Source organism: Panthera pardus, unplaced genomic scaffold, assembly GCF_024362965.1.
Source record: "Panthera pardus isolate Hobbes unplaced genomic scaffold, ASM2436296v1 HiC_scaffold_24, whole genome shotgun sequence".
In the NCBI taxonomy this organism is placed as follows: domain Eukaryota; kingdom Metazoa; phylum Chordata; class Mammalia; order Carnivora; family Felidae; genus Panthera; species Panthera pardus.
Genome location: NW_026526810.1, coordinates 1,822,727 through 1,845,686, shown reverse-complemented (window position 1 = coordinate 1,845,686; position 22,960 = coordinate 1,822,727). Strand labels below are relative to the sequence as shown.

Below are 22,960 nucleotides of genomic sequence, written 5' to 3'. Positions count from 1 at the left end.
AGTTCTTCTCTGAGCAGGTGACACCTAAGCTGAGACCTGAATTACTGAAAAAGGCTGTCAGGCCAAGTTCAAGAGGAAAAGCATCCTGGGCCAGACTGAGCACCTGCAAGGGCCGTTACTTGTCCGCACCCCAGTGGAATATGTGGTTTAAGGTTTCCGGGATTTCAACCCTAACAACAGATTCCTTAATTGCACTTGATTAGGACTAATTTAAACACCATAGTATGAGCTATGTATACCCTCTCTATCGAGGATGTGGACGCCTTCCAAATATCCATCGTCTGCTCACTCCCCTTCACCTGGGGCCACGGCAGCCGTGCTCCACAGGCACCATGCTCCCTGCTGTCTTCACGTTAACTTGTCTCTACAGCCCTTTCCTCAGTCTCATTGCTCCCCTCTGGACACCCTTCACTTTTTCTCTACCTGTGTACATGAGGCAATGAGGCAGTCGACGACAGTACTGTTTTCCAAAAACGGCATCTGTAGACTTTTCCTATTAAAAACAAATAATAGCGTCTCCCCCCACATCCGACTCTGAACAATCACATAATGTTGGGCTGCAAACCAGTATCTAATTTTCTGTCAGCTATCACCTGTGGGTTCTTGCCATCATTCCAGATTTCAGATCCTCTCAGTCATGAAATAGCTGCATCGAACATTCCGTTTCTCTGGATGAAGCGGTGCTTTGAATGTTTCTAAGCTTCGCCATACTTTGTAAGCTGTGTCGCCCAAATCTCTAGTGAAACACCCCCCTCCACTGCTGATGCCCAGAAGCTCTCTCACACCAGCAATTCGTGTGCTCCAGCCGGTTCCTCTGCCCTCTGCCTTATTGGCTGCTTCTGTGCTCTGTGTTAAGAAGAATTAAAAGGGCAAAAAAGGAAGAAAACAGTGATCCCTGAATTACATGTCTGTTAGAGGAAGAGGGTGGAGATAGTAGAAAGGGAAGTACAAGCATTAAAGGGTCTGTAAGGCTAGAAGCAGGATGTATATAAAATATATCCATCTATCCATCTATCTATCTCCTATCTATCTATCTATCTATCTATCTATCTATCTATCTATCATCTATGTATCTATGTATCTATGTATCTATTTCCTATCTATCTATCTATCTATCTATCTATCATCTATGTATCTATGTATCTATTTCCTATCTATCTATCTATCTATCTATCTATCTATCTATCATCTATCTATGTATCTATATATTTCCTATCTATCTATCATCTATGTATGTATCTATGTATCTATTTTCTATCTATCTATCTATCTATCTAAGTCATGTTTGGTGTTTCTCTGGTGTGATAGACTAATGCCTGTGTTCCCTCAAATCCATATGCTGAAACCCTACTCCCCAGAGTAATGGTTTGGGAAGGCAGGGCCTTTGGGAGGGGAAGAGGTGATGAGGGTGCAGTCCCTATGAGCAGAATGAGCACTATAAGAGGAGCCCCAGAGAGCTCCCTGGTCCCTGCTCCATGTAAGGACACAGTGAGAATATGGCCATCTGTGAACCAGGAAGCAGGTTCTCACCAGACAGGGAACCTGGTGGTGCCTTCAACCTGGACTTCCAGCCCCCAGAACTGTGAGAAAGAAATGTGTTTGTTCATCAGCCACTCGGTCTGTGGTGTCCTGCTGGATCCGCCTGAGCAGACTGAGACAGCTGCCCTCTGCCCTGTGGGCCTCTCTCTTTGGCTGATCTTCGTCTGTAATGTGAGTCCCTGTAAATCATGAGTGCAACTACAACAGCTTTTAATGAGTTTTTAGAGTCATTCTGGGGAATTGTCACACCCAAGAGTGGTGCGGGAACCTCCCTGTAGGAGTCTCCTGGGGGCTGCTATAACAAAGCACCACAAACTGAGCAGCTCAAATAGCAGAGATTGACTTTCTCCCAGCCCTGGAGGCCAGAAGTCCAAAATCAAGATGGCGCCAGGGTGGTTCCTTCCGGGGCCATGAGGGGGAACCTGCCCCAGGTGCTCTCCTAGATTCTGTTGGTCACAGCAGTCCTGGTGACCCTTGGCTTGTAGAAGCGTCACCTCATCTCTGCCTCTGTCTTCACAAGACATTCTCCCTATGTGCTTGTCTGTGTCCAAATGTCCCTTTTTATAAGGACACCAGTCATACAGGACTAGGGCCCACCATAATAACCTCATTTTAGTTTTTTTCCTTTCATCTTTTTTACAAGTATTTATTTGAATTCCAGTTGGTTAACATCGAGTGTAATATTAGTTTCAGGTGTACAGTATAGTGATTCAACACCTCCGTGCATCACCCGGTGCTCATCACAAGTGCACTCCTTAATCCCCATCACCTGTTTCCCCCATACCTCTACCCACCTCCCCTCAGGTACCAGCCGTGTGTTCTCTGTAAAAAGTCTGTTTCGGGGCGCCTGGGTGGCGCAGTCGGTTAAGCGTCCGACTTCAGCCAGGTCACGATCTCGCGGTCCGTGAGTTCGAGCCCTGCGTCAGGCTCTGGGCTGACAGCTCGGAGCCTGGAGCCTCTTTCCGATTCTGTGTCTCCTTCTCTCTCTGCCCCTCCCCCGTTCATGCTCTGTCTCTCTCTGTCCCAAAAATAAATTAAAAAAAACGTTGAAAAAAAATTAAAAAAAAAAAAAAAGTCTGTTTCTGCAAGGAGGGTTTTAAAGTAGTCTCTCAGCAGGTCAGTGAAGACCTCAACTGTTCAGGAAACAAATTCACACCAACCCTCCAGCCTCCATTTTTTGCTGGGAATGGATGCAGGATGTGAGCAGAGGCTGAACTTGCACTGTATTCGAGGCTGCCCTAGCCTGTGGAGCCTCCAGCACCTGGGCTGGGTGTTGTGAGCATAGATGCCATCGTAGCTGTGCTGGTTTGAGCTGCCTGTCAGTCTTCTCCCCCATCTGCCAGAGAAGGTATTGGAGTCACCGGATTGCCAACGAGGGAACCTTGGATCTAGTGTATCATTTCAGTGGTTATTTGCAAATTATAATGATGATGATGATGATGATGATGATGCTGGTATGCCAATAATTGTGAAAGACAAGAGAGATATGAAGGAGGAGGGAGGGAGGGAGGGAGGGAAAGGGGGAGGAGGAAGGGGAGGAAAAGAGGAGGGAAGAACTTTCTATACCATGAAAAGAAATTCAGATTTTATTTCCATCAGGTTTGAAGCAGGGGCGTGACCTGATATAATTTATGCTTTTTTTTTTTTAATTTTAATTATAAAATTTGTACAACATCAAGTCGACCATGCTGGGCATTTTAAAGTGTATCGTTCAGTACTGTTAAGTGCATCCACACTGTTGTATAACCAATCTCTAGAACTCTTTTCATCTTGCAAAACTGAAACTCTATACCCATTAAACTGATTTATGATCTTAAAGGACCATTCTGGCTGCTGTTTGGACAGGAGAGTATCTGAGGGCACAGGAGGAAGGAGGGAGTGGTGGGAGGGCAAGGCGGGGGTTAGACCATGGGAGCTCGGGCAGAGATGCTGATGGCTTTGGCTGGTAAAAGGAGAGCTGGAAATTAGACCTGGGACTCCTGGACTTTTCCACTAAAGTGTCTCATTTTCTTATGGTGAGGGTTATCACTAGGGCTCTGCACTGGGATCTTCTTTCAGATTCTTATGAGATTTTAAGAGTGTAATGATGCCTGCTAACATCCTGCTAGCCAGCACTTACTGAGTGCTTAGTATTGGGCAGGCACTTTGCCTATTTTAACTCAAATTCACACACATCCTTATGAGAGAGGCTCTGTTATGATCTCTGCTGTATAGACGAAGCTGTAGCTCACAGAGGCGTAGTAACTTGCCCCGGTGATGCGATTAGTGATCATCAGCCCAAGATTTGAATTTTTGGGGTGCTTTTGCTCCAGGGTCTGAGCTGTATGCTATACAGTAGTCCCCCCTTATCCTGGGGGGTACATTCCAAGACCCCCAGCAGATGCCCAAAACCACTGGTAGCACTGACCATGCATTCGCTGTTTTTTCCTGAACGTTCGTGCCTATGATGAAGTTTAATTTGTAAATTAGGCACATCAAGAGATTAACAACAATGATTGAATAGATCACTTATAGCAATATACTGTTATAAAAATTATGTGAATGTGGTCTCTCTCTCAAAATATCTTATTCTTCTTGTGATGATGTGAGGTGATACAATGCCCACATGAGGAGATGAAGGGAGGCATTGGGATGTAGCGTTAGGCTATCGGCCTTCTGGTGATACCTCGGAGGAGCGTCATCTGCTTCCAGGCTATGGTTGACTGTGGGTAAATGAGATCTGGGAAAAGCAAAACCGTGGATGAGGAGGAGTTCTGTCTCTTGCCTGTGTGTCACAGAAGCAGTGTGTGTATGTATGTATGTATGTATTTATTTAATATAATTTATTGTCAAATTGGCTAACATGCAGTGTTTACAGTGTGCTCTTGGTATTAGGGGTAGATTCCTGTGGTTCCTTGCTTACATACAACACCCAGTGCTCGTCTCAACAAGTGCCCTCCTCAATGCCCACCACCCATTTTCTCCTCTCCTCTACCCCCTGCATCAACCCTCAGTTTGTTCTCTGTATTTAAGAGTCTCTTATGGTTTGCCCCCCTCCCTCTCTGTTTGTAACTATTTTTTCCCCTTCCCTTCCCCCATGGTCTTCTGTAAAGTTCCTCAAGTTCCACACATGAGTGAAAACATATGGTATCTGTCTTTCTCTGACTGACTTATTTACTTAGCCTAATACCCTCCAGTTTCATCCATGTTGTTTCAAATGGCAGGATTTCATTCTTTCTCATTGCCAAGTAGTATTCCATTGTGTATATTAACCACATCTTCTTTATCCATTCATCAGATAAAGATGGCCATTTAGGCTCTTTCCATAATTTGGCTATTGTTGAAAGCACTGCTATAAACATTGGGGTACATGTGCCCCTATGAATCAGCACTCCTGTATCCTTTGGATAAATTCCTAGTAGTGCTATTGCTGAGGTCGTAGGGTAGTTCTATTTTTAATTTTTTTGTGGAACCTCCACACTGTTTTCCAGAGTGGCTGCACCAGTTTGCATTCCCACCAACAGTGCAAGAAGGGATGCCCATTTCTCCACATCCTCGCCAGCATCTGTTGTTTCCTGAGTTGTTACTTTTAGCCAGAAGCAGTGTATTTATTATTCCAATGCTAATTCAGAGATGTTAACTGTGAATTGAATATGTAAGGCACTGTCATATTTCATCATCTTTTCCAGGTAACAGGTGTATTATTGGAAGTGATGGGAAAAGTGAGCCAAAAATGTTCACCTTTGCCCCAATTCTAAGCCATTTGTTTCCAGGGATCCTATTTCTTGGGCTCTTGTCATCTCTGATACACAGCATAAGTGCCCTGCAGCTGCAGGAGCCTGAGGGAGTGCCTCCTTACATTTTGCATCCTGGGTGCCTCCCTCACTTTACCTTAGTCCTGGCCCTGTCACAGTACCCTTCCCTTAACACTAGGGAAACGTTGGCAGATGGATCTAGGCATTTCTGTTACTTTGGAACCATGGATTATTTTAAAATTCATAAACATTTTCCTGAAAACTGTGTCTACTAAAGCACTTACCATCCACCTAATTTAGGTAGTGATTCACTATAACCCCAATGCCTTGGTTTCTGTTGATTTTAATCTCCTCTCCCCCAAATTCATGGCCCGACCTGTTAGGACAGGTGAACCTGCCTCCATCCTTTTTCTCACTTTTCACCTGCACCATCCTATGCAAAGTAAAACATGTTATCACATTCATCAATAACAATACTAACGACAATCACAGACATAACCACTTTCCAAAATGCTGGTGGTTTTGACTGAGTTCCTTGGCTTGTCCTTTGCTCTGTACCTACTGAAAACTAAGCTCAGAACATCATCCATGATGGGTCATCTACCTCCCCTCTCTTCCTCTTCCATGCTCAGTTCTCTCTTTTTCTGATACTAATACTTTTCACCAAGCCCTTTGGCCAGTGCCAGGGATGAAATGGCCTCAAGTATTTTATTTCCCATGGAGAGTGTTTTCAGGACAACTGATGGGTATCATTTGAGCATGTGGAAGGGGAAATAGCATTCTTGATCATGTTACAACATTCCTGTTTTGAAAGTTGGCTTACATTTTTATATTAGGGAATCATTGGGACAGTTTGAACTCATGGCATAAAAACATATATATATGGAGCTACCTGTAATGTGGGCCCGGGGATACCACCGCATGACATCATCACAGACAGTCACCCTGCCCTGTGGCAGGTGCTCAGCATCCTCCATGGCTACTGCTATGACTTATTGGCTCTAGACCTTACTTGGAACCCCTTAGGAATATCAAATTGGAGGCTCACACTTGTCAACTTTCCGTACTAAGTCAGTAGACAAAGCATTTACCAAGAGCCTCAAGAAAATGGCATGTTTTTGCCAAAGAGTTCCCGAACTACTCCCAACACTCTCTCTCAATTTAGTAAACTTGTTTTTGCATTTTTCAAAGTGTCTGAAAAGAAGGGTCTTGTCATGTTCCATCAGCATCAAAATGTTCCATCTGCAAACCCAATTTTCCTTTGCTTTGGGTAGGTACCAAGAGATCAACACTGTGGGCTCTGAGAACAGGCATGTTATTTAATTTAGGTACTTGGGATTCACTTAGCCTTTTTTTTTCTGATTTCATATTTTAGCTTTTCCTTTATAGTTTTCTATTCAGATAAAGACTGAAGGAGAAAAGTAAGACTTCCATCAATTTGGCTACTCATTCTCTAATTTAGCCAATAATTCACAATGACACTCAGATGGTTGAGAAGATGCTCATCTCCTCTCCCCCTGGCTACCCTGGACAATGCTTCCCTTAGACACAGCATCCCTTGAAAGACTTTTTAAGTCTATTTTTGGACTAAATTCCTTCCAGTAACATATGAGCTGTGAAAAAGAAATAAAAATGCAGATTATACCCTAGACCAAAGCCGATTCTACATTAGACAAAATGCTACATTTGAATGTTCAAGTCAGGCATTCTACAGTAAGGATGTTTACTGTCCATTGGGGCCATGTGTCATTCACTGCCCAAAATACTGACAGGATAAGGGAACCCTGTATAAGGTGTCGGCGTCTGATACAGTCTCCTCTTCGTTCAGAACTGCCTGGATGACAGAAGTTTGGAACCCGTCGTCTCCGTCGTAGTTCAGATCCTGAGACAGTGCTACCCAAAGAGCCCACTTCCCTTGGTCACAGCCACCAGTGCCTACGCCTTCCCAGTCCCTGGGAGCATCCCTTCCGAACCTCTGTGTGTTCTAACTGAAGGTAATGTCAGTGGGTAATGATGAGCTTTCTGATGTGTTTGGCATGTTGGAAATATTTCAGAGGGATGTGGATGAAAGTAGGATCAGTTCTTTTAGAACCCAGCTGTAAATGTCCATAATCTAATTAAAGAAATGTATAAAAAAGCAAGCTTTTCATATACAGAATGAACAAATACTAAAGTCACTTATTTTGTTCCTAATTATGAACTGTTGCCACTTTGCCTGGTGGCTATTGAGTGCCTGTACAGTCATTTCAGCTAATTTAAAAAAAAAACATACATATTCACAATTCCACAATTGAGTCTCTTGACTGTACTGACTGGTTCTGGAATGCATTTGCCTTAAGGATGAACTTGGAATAAAACTTGTGCTATTTACAAAATAGCTAGTCCATTAAATGTCTGAATGTGTGATTATTCAATCTCCGTGAAGATTCCACTGTCACTGCCCTCCTTTCATGGAACAGATTTTCCATTGGCATCATCTTGCTACAACAGCGCTGGATGCTTTCTGTGGCCTTTTGTTGTAAATAAGTACCTTCTTATCAAAATTAGGGAGTCAGTGAAGGTGCTCAGTTATAGCAAGTTTTGCCTATATGTGATCTGTAAACGTTGGCAATGCTGTTTGCATAACTTCGTGTAAACTGTGTGTGTGTTTGGGGGGGGGGCGGGGAACACCAGAATGGTATTTGGATGTCATTTTATTCTGCAGTCATTTTGCATTCAATGTGGGGCAATTTAGACTTCATGCTATAGTGCTCCATGTGTCTGTGTGTATACAAGTTGCATGTACTAAAAAGTATTAGAGTGTGTTGGGATATTGTGCTCTTCATAATGAGCCCCTTGTTTATGACAAAGGGAGTACTAGCCACTGTGTGGTGGGAATCCAAATCCAAGGCATAAGGGAAGCCTCATCTGTTTGATCTCTTTTTCTCCACCCAGAGGATTTTGAAGATGACGCTGATGAAGAAGTGGATAAAGATTCAGATTCTGAAGAGGTGAAAGACCAAGTAGGTGCACCAGCCCTCACTTTTAGTGATCTCCATGTTCACATCTTCCGAGGGAGGTATCACTCTCTATGTCCAGCTGAGAGCAGTGTAAAATTTTTTAGGTGTATTTATTTATTTTGAGAGAGACAAGTGTGAGTGGGGGAGGGAAGGACGGAGGGACAGAGAGAAACATGCACAGAGCACAGAGCCCAATGTGGGGCCTGAGCCCAAGATACTGTGAGATCATGACCTGAGCCAAACCGAGAGTCAGACGCTTAACTGACTGAGCCACCCAGATGCCCCGAGACCAGTATACATTTTAAGGACTCACTTCTGTACTTCCACTCCAGTGCCTGGCTACAGTGATCGCTCAGTAAATGACGGCTGTGCTTGTTGATTTTCATCCCAGTGGGTCCCATACAAAATCTCATTGTAAAGTCAGAGGCTGTCCATTAACAAGGCGGTAATATTCCGTCCGGATGAGCTTTAGATAGACCCTTAGTGCTTCGGGTTCATATATGTAATTCGTGTGAGTGACATTCAGGGAACGAGACCATGGAAGATTTTCCTAGGAAACTTCTTCTGGTAGATCTCCCCTATTGCCACAAGTCACTCTTCGTAGGTACCCACTCTGCTGAGGACCACTGTGTTGTACACTTCCATTTACCTTGGAGTCTATGTGAAGTGCTCACTTGAGTTGCATAATGTACACCTTGGCTAGCAGGGGGGTGGTGCCCTTTGGTCTTTATCCCCAAAAGACCCATGATATACAGCAGAGGTTAGCAAACTTTCTGTAAAAGATCAGGCTGTAATTGGTTTAGGCTTTGTGGATATGCAGCCTCTATCACAACTACTCAACTTTGCTGTTATAGCACAAAACCAGCTATAGAAAATATGTAAATGGCAGGGCATGGCTGTGTTCCAGTAAAACATCTATTGACAAGAAACAGGCAATGGGACATAGCTTCCTGACTGCATTTCTAGAAAAGTGTGTCTATGCTTTAGCACTCTTGTCCTTTTGACAGGATAATTCTTTGCTGTGGGGGATTATCTTACATAGTAGGATGTTTCGTAGTGTCCTGGCTTCTACCCACTGGATGCCAGTAGCACTTACCCTCGGTTTCCCCCTCCTCCCCAAGTCATGAGCCAAGAATGTCACTAGGAATTGCCAAGTGTCCTTTAGGGGACAATATCACTCTAGAATAATGATAACTTATCTATGAGTTATAATTCTGTTTCTATTTCTTTTGGCAGACATGGACTTGACAAACCCCTTCAAATTATAGTTCCTTAATTTTGTCATCTGTAAAATAAGAATGAGAAGTAAATGTTACTTTTTATAATGTTTGTGGAGGTGAAACCTGAATTTAAAAAATCTACCACCTATTTATTTATCTATCTACCATCCATCCAACCATCCATCCATCCATCCATCCATCTCCTCTTTTCCTTCCCTCCCTTTCTTTTTTCTTCCTTACCCTCTTGCCTACCTATCTAGAGAAAAAGAGACTTTTGAGTTCTTTATCATAAGATGGTAGCAGCCGACTCAGAGGGACTATCTGTCTGCCCTCTCAGTCTCTAGGTTAAGACTGCTATTGACCTTCCAGTGTTCTCAGGGTTTTGTTGATAAATGGAATCATTTCTGAAGTCATCAGTAGTAAATTGAATCTTTGCTGTGGCTTGGCAGTAGTGGCCTATTGAGTGCTCACTGTATTATTTGAATAATACTGTGCTGCAGTGATCATTCATCAATGCCACTTTCTCCTACCCTCTTACTTGCCCTTTGATGACTGAATGTCTGATGCCGAGTGTCAATCGCCTCTTGTATCTGATGTGGAAAGACCAGCTGTATGCCAGTGCCTAACTTCATACAGCATGGGACAGAGAGCATTCAGATAGTCTCTTTTCCCCCACACTGCAGGTGATAGTGGGTTGGGTGGAATGAAACCAAAACAAATAAACACATCCATCTGGGAGAGAAGCTCAAGACAAATGGGTGAGGGCCTGGAAACTATTTATCAAAAGTCTTTGAGCCAAGAAGATGAGAAGTCAGTGTGTGAGCATGAGTGGTAGAGAAATGGGGCACCTCAGAATCAGGGCTTGATTCTGGGGTGTTGCCAGAGTAAAGGAACTAGTGCTCCAGCAAAGTGATTTTCCCTGGTGAACTCAGGAGCATTTGCTGCAAGGAATGTGGGCAAGAAGCCAGGAGTATTTGTTTCTGGTCATAGATCCAACCCAGTCCTTTAACTGATGGCCTTTTCATTTGAAAATAAAATTGGGATCAGATATTTATAAAGGATGATTAAAAGGAAATTTTGTCTTAAAGTGTCTTGAGAATGGAAAGTTGGGTGCTGTTCTTTGAAAACTTTCAAAGTCAGCATAAGAGAAACAAGTAGAGACCAGATGTTGGTCATGTTTTGTCGTTGTTGTTGTTTTCCTTCACAAATACAACTGTTAGATTTGGACAAACACTGAAGAAGAGGATAAACAGACTGAATTCAAGCTCTCCTCTCCTTTGCTCTGTCTTTCCTTCCTTTTTAGTTTTTTTTTTTTTTCCCTTGGATATGATCCATGTGTGAGGCAGCAGGCTGGTTCCTAGGGATGGTAATATGATACAAAAGCAAACAAGACATTGATTTTTATCTTCAAAGAGTACATAGTCTAGTGAACTTGGAGATTGTCCCTACCAGAGTTCAAATCACCATCTTGGAAGGGGCGGTGAACTCAAGTGTAAGGCTGGGGAAAGTCACTAATATCTGAAAGTTTCAGTCTGAGGAAGAAGGGCCAGAAAGCATTATCTGGATTAGATGGGTACCAGAATTCTAAATGACAAAGCCTTTCTGGGTTGCTGTAAAGACACAGAAGCAGGCCCATCCCTGAATAAGTATAAATTGTATTTATAAGAAATACAGAAGAGAGGAGAACCCACCTGAGTGGCTGGAGATTCAGAGACTAGATACAAACCTTTGGGGACCAGATATGGTCTCTGTTACAACTTTGCTGTTATACTGAGAAACCGACCATAGACAATATATTAAAAAATGGGTGTGACTGTGTTACAATAAAACTTTATTTACAAAAACAGACAGTGGGTTATAGTTAGCCAACTCTTGCTCTAAAGCTAAGTAGGTCACATAGCCACATGTAGAATGCATTAGGTTGCAGTATGGGATACACAATACTCCTCACTCTAGACACACCAACCTTACTCGCTGGTGGGGAAACCCTTCCCAGTAGTCTACCAGATTGCATTTCTTTTTTCAAAATTTATTTTTTGTTTAATTTACATCCAAATTAATTAGCATATGGTGTAACAATGATTTCAGGAGTAAATTCCTTAATGCCCCTTACCCATTTAGACCATCCTCCCATATACACAACCCCTCCAGCAACCCTGTTTGTTCTCCATATTTATGAGTCTCTTATGCTTTGTCCCACTCCCTGTTTTTATATTATTTTTGCTTCCCTTCCCTTATGTTCATCTGTTTTGTATCTTAAATTCCTCATATGAATAAAGTCATATGATACTTGTCTTTCTCTGACTAATTTCACTTAGCGTAATACCCTCCAGTTCCATCCATGTAGTTGTAATGGCAAGATTTCCTTCTTTTTAATTGCTGGGTAATACTCCATTGCACATATATATATATATATATACCACATCTTCTTTACCCATTCATCTGTCGATGGACATGGGGGCTCTTTCCATACTTTGGCTATTGTCGATAGCGCTGCTATAAACATGGGGGTGCGTGTGCCCCTTCGAAACAGCACATACCAGATTGCATTTCTACTGATACCACCCTGGGGCATGGCTGAGGCTGCACAGAAGAGGATGCAGGCAAGCAGGAACTGATAGATAAAGCTGGAAAGGACAATAATAGTGGGATCTTCATTACCGGGCTGAGGAATTTGGGCCTGGTGTGCACTGTATCTGAAAATACCATGAAATCAACATCATGAGGTCTATTTTTTTTTTTTTTAATTTAAAGTTTGGAGGAGGGGCACCTGGGTGGCTCAGTCTGTTAAGACTCCAATTCTTGATTTTGGCTCAGGTCATGATCTCATGGTTGTGAGAGTGAGCCCCATGTTGGGTTCCACAGTGAGTGTAGAGCCCGCTTGGGGTTCTTTCTCTCTCCCTCTCTCTCTGCCCCTCCCCTGCTCACACACACACTCTGTCTCTCTCAAAATAAATAAATAAACATTAAAAAATGAAGTTTGGGGGAAAATTCCAGAAGATGGACAGAATATTGCATTTTCTCTCCCTCCCCCCAACCCTGGATCAGTAATATAAACATTTATTGTGTTTATTTATTTGCTTTAAAGAAGAATAATCCAGGCTTTCAGAGCTGCCAGGTTTTTCCTTAATTAACCAAATATTCTCCTAATACATAGGGTAGGTTTCTCTTCCCTATCTTATTAGGGAAACTTGGTTCAGGAGAGACATGGAAAGATGAGGAGACTGGACTGGTTGATTCCTGGTGTCCTTTCTCTGTAAGATTTTATAGCCTTTGGAAAATACAGACGATTTGGGAGGAGAGTCACCATCACCATTAAACTATTATGAAATGATGATCTAGAAATAAAAATGAAGGCTCTAGGATTATTCAGCCCAGTGAAGGAAAGACTGGTGGTGGTCGGGTAGATGTAAATGTACAACAGGGTAAAGTGCAGCAGGAGGTGACAAACCCCTCTCCGGGTCTGGAAGGCCCTGCCTAGTGTCTCTTTCTCCAGTGTTGACACCTGCGATCTTCCTCCTATTCTCTGTGCTCCAACCACCTTCTTTCTGAAAGGCAATGTCAGCTGTTCCTTCTGCTGGTAATTTCTTCCCCAAGGCTTTGTACAGTTGGCTCTTCTAGCTAAAATGTCACCTTCTCAGTGAGGCGGTCTCTGATCACCCAGTCTAAACTGCTTCCCACCGATCCCCTTTGCATGGCATTTACCACCGTTGGAAGTTACGTTCTTCATTTGTTTTCTGTCTTCGTTCTCTCACTCGAAGGCAGATTCCATGGGAACATCGACTTTTGTCTGTTCCATTATCACCAACTCTTCAGTACCTACAGTGGTACCTGCTCATAGTAGGTGCAAATTAAACAGTTTTGAATGACACAGATGATGGAAGGACAGGTACAGTGATTACAATTATGTTGATGGTGGTGGCGAGATACAAAATTCTTTTATATTGTGCTTTACTGTTTACAGGGTTCATCTCATTTTATATAAATTAGTTATTCATGGTAAGGGCTGACAAATCCTGAGATGGATGCTTAGAAAAGTTGTGTACCTTCTTTCTTTTCATTGAAAAAATACCACCCATAATCTTAGATTCTCCTTCTCATAGGCTAGCACTATAATTTGGAGGCAAGGAAACCATGTCCCAAGATTTTGAAAGATTACATGTGTAGCTTGTCTCAATGCTTCTCAGGGTGGCTGTCTTGACTTTCACATGTATATATTTTTGGATATTCCTTTGTAGGATGATGATTTGGAAACAGACGTGAACAAGCTGAGTTCCAAACCTGGTCTTGATCGACCCAAGGAGGAACTGATGCAGTACGAGGCAATGTGTCTTGAGCTCTCCTGCAGCTTCGAGGTAGGACATATGCCGTCGGTCTGCTCCACGGTGATGCATGATGGGTTTTTTGCAGAACCTGGGAGGCCTAGCAGGAGATCTCCAGATGGAAAGCATTGTTCATCATTAGCAATCTGCTTCTGAGGTCTTTCTGAGAAAGAAGCAGAAATCCAAGCAAAATGTGAAAAAGGTAGCTGGGCTGGATGCATGCAAGTCTCCTGCAATCTGACCCCTGGAACCTAGGATGAAAGAAGTGCGGGGGTACACATAGCTGCCTATGATCCGCCGTGGGGTTGGGGCAGGGCAAACTGACTTGCCCTCACGTTCTAAAAACACAAGTGAAAGTTCTTGGTGATTTAGTTGTTCCCCTACAAAGAGGGTAAGTTGTACTAGATGGCTTTCTGAAGGTGGTTAGTCTGATTCCAGTGTTTTCTGTTAGTAGAAAGAAATTGAGAACCTCACACCTGATGATACAGTGGCTACTTGCTCCTCCTACTACTATTGCTGTCGTCAAGATTTTAGACCTGCCTTTGGATCTCTGTTATTTTCTTATGACCCTTGATATATCATGAATTTGCCCCACCCAAGGGTACCAGCTAAGTCACATGTAGAAGGGAGTCTGTGTATTCTGTTTTACTTCAGAAAGCTGAAGGGCATCAGTAGGTAGAAATTTCAGGGAAGGGAAATTTCATTTGGGTATAAGGAAGACTTTTTTTTTTTTTTCAACGTTTTTTATTTATTTTTGGGACAGAGAGAGACAGAGCATGAACGGGGGAGGGGCAGAGAGAGAGAGGGAGACACAGAATCGGAAACAGGCTCCAGGCTCCGAGCCATCAGCCCAGAGCCTGACACGGGGCTCGAACTCACGGACCGCGAGATCGTGACCTGGCTGAAGTCGGACGCTCAACCGACTGCGCCACCCACGCGCCCCAAGGAAGACTTTTTAAAAAAAAAACAATCAGAATGATCCCCAAATGAGAGGCACTGCCTTGGGCTGTAGTGTAAACCCTGTTAATGAGTTTGTTTAACCAGGCTGTGACTTTTTGGGGGTGTTGCAAAGGGCATTTGTGTGATGTATAGAATTGTGCTAGACCCACCCAATGCTCCTTCCAAACATGAGTTTCTATGATTCTACCATTTATTTGACTGTTGAAGCTTAGCCTTTTCTTGTTTGACCTTGAAAAAAGCTTCCCAATTCATAGGATTTATGCTAAAACAACAACAACAACAACAACAACAACAACAACAACAACAACACAAGATTTACACTTAACTCTGTGCTCAGAGAGTGAGGATTGGGGTCAAATTGTATTTTCTACCAGGAAGGTAACACTGACATATTCTTTTCCATTTTAAACCCGAAGGAACTCAAGTCTCAATCTGGAGATGATTTGAAGTTCGAAGAGACTCAGTATGCCAATCATCACCACATTCCAACTGTCACCTCCCCAAAGTGGCATGGTTTGAATAAGGACCAAAGTTCTTGGAAGCAAGGAAGAGAAGACATGGTCCAGACTTCCCTTCTGAGCAAGGTGAAGATGGGGAGGTCCACCATGCATCCAGCCTCCAGAAAAGGACCTGGGATGAACCCATGCCAAAACATGCAATCCGATGGATTTGGGATAGATTATTCTGGAAAAGAAACCCCTGACATTCAAGCTTCCCTCAAACAGGATGCTTGGGACATAGATGTTATTTCCTGCCCAATGATTAGTGCCTCCTTTTCCAATTCTGCTAGGCCTAGAGAAACTGCTGAAGTAATAGATAAGCTTCTGCAGACACATCCCAAGCCTGTCCCCTTCCATGACCCCTGTCTCTATATGGCCAAAGCAAGAAGAACCAGATCTGTGGCCGACTTCAAGACGATGGCATTTCCTGACCTCTGGGGACATCGTCCACCACCCTCTGCCCAGTCGATGTTGGAACGCAAATGTGGAGTCCAAAGGTGATGGCGCTGCTGATTTGGAAGCTATATTTTTTCTCTTCTTTAATATTTTTATAGGCAGAGTTTTTGGTACAGATATTTCAACTGTCTGTAGGAAAGTGAGAATCAGTCAGGAGCATGTTAAAATCCTTTGGGAAGCTCTTGCCAAACACAGAAGCTTGCCTCCCTACCGGACATTTCAGAAGTAAGCGTGGGGTAGTGGCAGGCATGTGTTGCCAGAAAAGAATTCCTTCAATGATTCCAATGTAACCCCTTACCCCATAACCATTGCAGACCATGATGGGGAAAGATAACCCAGTTTCTTCAAATACTGGGATCAGTCCCCAGGAAGGTTCTCAGAAAAAACAAATGTGGATTAATTGGGGTATATTTTTTTAAATTCACTACAAATTGGTGTCTGATCTCATTGATGAAAGGAGATGGTGTGCCCCTATCTCACAGTCCCAACCTTAAAAACCTGACTTGGGTTAGAATAGTTCTGCATCACTGAGGATTGTAAGGAAAGACCACATTCTCCAGGGAAGAAACTTTGGGTGATGGCTTATTCCCAGAATGTTGGAAAGGAAGCTTTGCCTTTGGATAAGCAGAGTGAGATTAGAACGAAAATTGATAAACCAAGGAAAATTATTTTCCCTGGGGAAAAAACCCAACGACATTGATTATGCATGCACGAAGTCAATGGAGCTGAGTGTGCATACCAGAAAGTTTCATTAACTTGTTTTCCATTTCATCAGCAAATTGATGGTGGATCCCAAGAGCTGCTCACACTTGGGTTCCTGCTGATGTCTCTGACTTTACCCCCTGCACGTTATCTGCCAAGCTCAAGTTCCTGAGAGATGCACCACAGAGGCTGGCCCAATAACACCTCCCCCTTTGACAGAACATCTTCCCCTTGAGTCCAGGCCTCATGCCTATCTCCCCTCACCTTCCCACTCCACCCAGAATACCTGGATTGGAAATTCAAGGAGGGAATCTGAAAGTTCCTTTGGGCTTCCTTCTGTCCTCTTACTTAAACCTCCTGAATATGGGTGTTTCTCATAAAACTGACCTTAGTTTTCTAGAGCTGACAGAACCCAAGGAGTAGAAATGACTCAAGAGTTCAAAGGCTTACTGAATCCTCCCAGGCCTTGAGGGTACTAACAGTCAACAATCCTAAAGTCTCCCTCAAAGTTGTCTCACTACAAAGGGCCCTCTGATACCATCAGAAACCTTCAGAGCCCATTAGTTCAAATGCCCTTGAAAAAATTCTTCAAGTCCTGAATCCTCCAACTAAAATCTGCTTCCTACATTCCTACTGCTCAATGTAGTTTCATTTTTTTTTTTTTTTGATACACAAGAAAAGGAAGGACAGGCAGTGCTTTTTCCACTCTTTCAGCCCCATGTTGGGGAATTATTAAATTTTTCTTTCATAATTCTCTGATGACTCCCAAAACCCTTCCCAGATGACTGTAGGATAAATGGGGTAAGGAATGAGGGCCAACCAACACTTAAAATGTTTCCAATTTTCCTTTCCAGGATCAAGATATTTGAGGATGTCCGGAGGCTCATCCAGCCAACTGATATTATAAATAAAGTCGTCTTCAGTTTAGATGAGCCTTGGTAGGTGGTCTTGAGCGTCAGTGGAATGTGGAGGGTGGGGGTGGAGTATGGAATATCCTCTTGATGACATGAGAATAAGAGTGTTTTATGTTAGTAATCCATCCCTTCTACTAAAAACATGATGAAAATTTATGTTGAAGATCTGTAAGAAAAACCTTATCTCTAAGAAATGTCAGGCTATGCCCAAGAATAGCAGTAATGCATGTGTTCACATGTTTTCTATTTCATTACAGGCCTTTGCAAGACACTGCTTCCGATTGCTTGCGGTTCTACTCCAAGTTTGAGTCAGGAAATCTTCGCAAAGCCATCCAAGTGCGTGAGTAAGTAAGGAAACCCACAAAGGTAGCTGCTGGCAGCTTAAGAGAGCGGGTTGTGTCTCTCGTCCCTACTCTCAGTACAGCGGCCTCACACTGGTAGTGTGAAATCAGCCATGGTGGGAGTGTTTATACCCTGAGGACTGGCAAACACTAGAAGTGAAAGTTTTCCTGGGAGTCTGTTGTTAAACATTTACCAGCGCACCACTAGGGGGCTCACTAGCCAATGTCATAGCAAGGTGGAGACTAGAGGTGAAAATTGCCAATACACCTATGTTCAAGATCATGGCTCCATACTTGGGCGTGGGAGTCCTTTGAATGGGATGTTTGTACTTAGGCTGATGCTAGGGCTGGTTCTGTTGACTCGGAAGTGTACATGGGCTCCCCTAGTCCTGTACCTTTTCATGTCTGTTGTTCCTACAGCTGTGTACATAGGTGGCAAGAACATTGGGCTCCCCATGGAGAAGTTCACTATCCTTAGTTCAAGGGCATATTTAGTGTCATGCTTCTTTGACAGAAACTCTCAATGAGCTCTTGTTAATAGACAAGTATTTCAGGGGCGCCTGGGTGGTTCAGTGGATTGAGTGTCCAATTTCAGCTCAGGTAGGATCTCATGGTTTGTGAGTTTGTGCCCTGTATTGGGCTTGCTCCTGTCAGCGCGGAGCCCGCATCAGATCCCGTATCCTCTTCTCTTTGCTCCTCCTCTGCTCATGCTCTCTTGCAAAAATAAACATTAAAAAAAAAAAAAAAAAAAAGGAAAATTATTTCACAGGCAAGGAAAGCCTAGGGCTGCACAAACTAAAAGAGGGGGGAAACAAAACATAGATTTCCAGTGCAGAAGAGACTGCTATGTTATAATTCTTTCGTCTACACCAGTGTGAACTATATTTTTCATTGCCAGAATCAGGATATACAATCCATATTCTATGTGTAAACTCCTGAAAACAACAGTTAGAACAGTTAAGGGGGTGGTCGTCACAGACTCTGGGATCAGACTGCCAGGGGCAGCCTCACCCCTTTCCAACCAGGAGACTTTGAGCAATTACCTAACCAACTCCATGCTTTTCTTTCCTGACCCAGAAAATGGGGACAGTAATAGCACCCACATTATAGTGATGTATTTGAGACTTAACTAAAAACACATCAAGCTCTTAGAATAGTACCTGGCACATGGTAAGCCCTCAGTCAGCATTAGCTTATCTTCAGAGATGGGTATTCACCATAGCTAGAGCATAGAACTTAGTATAGTCTGGCCTGTTTTGTATCTATCTGAGGGTATGTATATGTATTTTATATATATAATTTATTTTATTTTTAGAAAGGGAAAGAGAGCAGGGAAGAGGTAGAGAGAGAGGGAGAGAGAGAATCCAAAGCAGGCTCCACACTGTCAGTGCAGAGCCCAATGGGGGGCTCAAACCCATGAACCATGAGATCATGACCTGAGCTGAAGTCAGACACTTAACAAGCTGAGTCACCCAGGCACCCCTACCTGAGGAGTCATTTTTGAAGTTTTTCTGTTTTTTGGGGGGCAGGCGAGTGGTGATCCTTTTTTGTTTTGTGCATGAACTGTTTCAAGGAAGCCCAACATATAAGACAAATATAAGTTGAGCTACTTTGGCTGAAGAAGAGAAAGGCAATTATGTTGAGATTCCTTCTCCACCTTCTCTTTTCATTACCAGCTCAGCTTCTAAATTCTTGCTATAGTGCCAGCTTTTATTACTCGTTTTCTCTATATGTCATATTTAAGGGATCCAGGAGAGAAAACCTAATCCGGGGTCTCATAGTGGTACAGTGGTCAGTCCATGATGTGCCTGTGTTGCTGATCTTTCTCTCCATATACCATATATCTGCCTTTGGCTGGAGTGTGGAATCCTAAACTGATTAGTTTTGGTCAGGGTAACAGAGTCAAATGACAGAAAACAAACCTACTTCTAGGCAAGGACTTTTTATGACCAGTTTTTGGAAAGGATTGTGGGCATAGCAGACAATTTGAGGGTCATCATCTTTCCAAATTTGTCCTCATGAATGTCACTCAGTAGATTATGCTTCGTTCATTGTATGGCGGGCTGGATGGTTTGGTTCGATTGAGATGCTTAGAAGGACAGCATGGGCAGTGGACCTGTATCAGATAGCCCTACTTTTATGCATTCTGCAAAGCCCCACCCCTCTACAAATCTCACTGCAAATGCCAGGGGTCAGGGCTCCAGAGCAGCAGACTATGAACATATCAGGGCAAAAACATCACCCCTTCTCGAAGAGAAACTCAAAGAACATGCCAAGGGGATGGAATGATACTATTTTGGAAAATGAACTGTACCGGTAAGAATGCTGAAGTCCAAGCTGCATTGTTAATTTTGTTGCTAAAGCGCAAAAAAAATGATTCCCCTTGCAGATAGTGACTGAGAGGGGCCACACAAGAGTCTCCTGGGGGCACTGGAAATGGCCTGTATCTTGATCTGGGTAATTGTCAAGCAGGAGTGTCCAGATGAATTTGTTTAAATTCACTGATTCTTACACTTAAAACTTGTGCTGTTCACTGCATGTAAGTTAAATCAGTTAAAAAGGGACAAAATGAACACACAACTCCTGCCTTCCTAGTCTAATTCACGTTTGTTGCTTTGCCGGGGGTTTACATCAACTCTCCGCTTGATCTTTAAGAACAGCACTGCGAATTTAGACACTATTTCCATTTTCCATATGAGGAGACTGAGGCTCAAAAGTAATGTGTAGCATCAAATAATAATGACATATCCAACCAGATGTGATTGAATTTTCTCTGGGGTATCATGCACTTGCATTCTTTCCTACTGGAGAGAAAATCCATTACAGTTTAATAAAAAGATATGCTACCGTTGTATAATTGATTCTCTTAATACCACAAGCCTGCTCTCCTCTCCCCAAATTTCTATAGCCAGTGTGTCCGATATTGTGAGGTAAGTATGATCATTGTAACTTACTGGCCAGCTGAGATCCTGGGTCTTAGATCTGTCATCTAGAATCTGACGTTTGTAGGCTCTTCAGTGTTGGAAGTTACCTCAAAGACTCCTAGCCCTCCAATCTTGCTTCTGACTTTGCAGGCTGGAATATGACTTGCTGGTCAACGCTGATGTGAATAGCAGCCAACATCAACAGTGGTTCTACTTCAAGGTGAGCGGCATGAGAGCTGCTGTTCCATACCGCTTCAACATCATCAACTGTGAGAAGCCCAACAGCCAGTTTAACTACGGTATGAGCTCTTGGGGAACAGAGGTCTTCTGGCTAACACCAGGAATGATGCCCATCTGGTTGTTTGGATTATTACTGGAAGCTCTCTTTGGGTTCCCAAAGGGTTTGAAGTTGGGCTGAATGTTTTGGTCCCAGATGTGGCAAGGTGGTGGCCAACTTATGGCAAACCACCACCATGGAAGGCAGTCTGGAAGTTCCACTCTGCTGTGGCATGTTAACGCCATACACAACATTCCACCCCTTCCTGACTGCCTTGCCCCACCTTGAACTTTTTGAGGTCGGTGAGCACTCTCATTTATTCCTTCTCTCCATCACCTAAATCCTACAGTAGCAAATATACTGACCTATTTGCCCCAGACAGGAAAACAGCGCAATCCAATTGGACAACGCTGATTTAAGCTCCAAGAAAACATGGGGAAAGTTCAAATTCTACTGAATACCTGTGGCCATTTTGGAGGAGAGATTTAAGGGACAAATTGACTAGCAGCCCACATTTATTTTGAACATTTCCAGGAATGGAAAATTATGTGTGTTAGTCCTAGGTCATATCCTAATTTATTGAGTGGCTTTGAGTAAGGAATAAATGTTCCCATACCTCTATGTCTGCACACAGGTTACCGCCTCTATTTTGTACTGACTAAATACACTCTTTTAAATAGAAAGAGAAAATATGAACCTCAACTCTTGCATTTGCTCTGTATGGTTGCTATAACAAATTGTCACAAACTTGGTGGCTTAAAACAAGACGGATTTACTCTCTTACAATTCCAGAGTCCAGAAGTCCAAAGTCAGTTTCACTGGGCTACAGTCAAGGTGCCAGAAAGGCCATTCTCCCTCTGGAGCATCTTGGGGATTTTCTTTTTTCTTTTTTTTCCCCCCAGCTTTTTTGTTTTTTAATTTATTTATTTTTGAGAGACAGAGAGAGATAGAGCACAAGTGGGGGAGGGGTAGAGAGAGAAGGAGACACAGAATCCAAAGCAGGCTCCAGGCTCTGAGCTGTCGGCACAGAGCCTGATGTGGGGCTAGAACCCACAAACCGTGAGATCATAACCTGAGCCGAAGTCAGACGCTCAACTGACTGAGCCACCCAGGCACCCCTCCCCCCAGCTTTTGGAGCTAAGTTCCTCATATCCCTTGGCTTATGGCTCCTTCTTCCACCTTTAAAGCCGATAGCATAGCCTTTCCCAGTCTCTTTCTGCCTGCTTCAATCACATGGCTTTTCCTGGGCAGTCGAACTTCCCTCTCCCTCCCTCTTATGAGGACATAAGTGATTGCATTTAGGGCCCACCAGGATAATCTCCCCATCTCAAGATCTTTAATTTAATCACATCTATGAAATCCCTTTTGCCATCTAAGGTGCCATTCATGGGTTCCAGGGGTTAGGATCTGGCTATCTTGGAGGGCCATGATTCGGAGGACCACAACCCTCTTTCCATTCCCTCTTTCCCCAGAGATTAATCCCGCCTTTGTTCCATGCAGGAATGCAGCCAACTCTGTATTCTGTGAAGGAGGCTCTTCTTGGCAGACCCACCTGGATACGGATGGGCTATGAAATCTGCTATTACAAGTAAGTCACAGTGTTGCTAGCTTCCTTTCCTCTGCTCTTTCATTCTTCCTCAATTTCCTGCTCTTCACGTTGATCTTATAAACCTCAGCCGTCTCTGCTTGTCTGCTGCACTTGTCTCTGTCCCGATGGCAAATGCCCTTCAGAAGCGCAGGCATGTTAAATGGCACCGGCATTGGAACCCAAGAAATCATTTTTTTAATGTTTATTTATTTCTTTTTGAGAAAGAGACTGTGTGAGCAGGGAAGGAGCAGAGAGAAAGGGAGACAGAGAATCCCAAGCAGGCTCTGCGCTGTCAGCACAAAGCTCAATGTGGGGCTTGAACTCATGAAGGGTGAGATCATGACCTGAGCTGAAACCGAGAGTCAGATACTTAACTGACTGAGCCACCCAGGCACCCCAAGAAATCTTTTGATTTTCAGAAAACTCACCTGTCCTCACTTAGACAAATTGAAACTCTTAGACCTGGTTGTTGCACATTAGAACT

At 43.4% G+C, this 22,960-nt stretch overlaps 1 protein-coding gene across 2 annotated transcripts in view; it reads left to right on the top strand.

The window, feature by feature from the left end:
• AGBL1 (AGBL carboxypeptidase 1) overlaps positions 1 to 22,960 on the top strand; it is an 832,432-nt gene that overhangs the window by 149,621 nt on the left and 659,851 nt on the right. For both annotated transcript variants that reach the window (XM_053888750.1, XM_019460194.2), the window contains exons 8-15: positions 7,102 to 7,267; positions 8,208 to 8,275; positions 13,731 to 13,847; positions 15,191 to 15,771; positions 17,287 to 17,370; positions 17,604 to 17,690; positions 20,762 to 20,910; positions 22,389 to 22,476. In XM_053888750.1, coding sequence (XP_053744725.1) covers positions 7,102 to 7,267; positions 8,208 to 8,275; positions 13,731 to 13,847; positions 15,191 to 15,771; positions 17,287 to 17,370; positions 17,604 to 17,690; positions 20,762 to 20,910; positions 22,389 to 22,476 — 1,340 coding nt within the window. The remainder of the gene's footprint in view (positions 1 to 7,101; positions 7,268 to 8,207; positions 8,276 to 13,730; positions 13,848 to 15,190; positions 15,772 to 17,286; positions 17,371 to 17,603; positions 17,691 to 20,761; positions 20,911 to 22,388; positions 22,477 to 22,960) is intronic.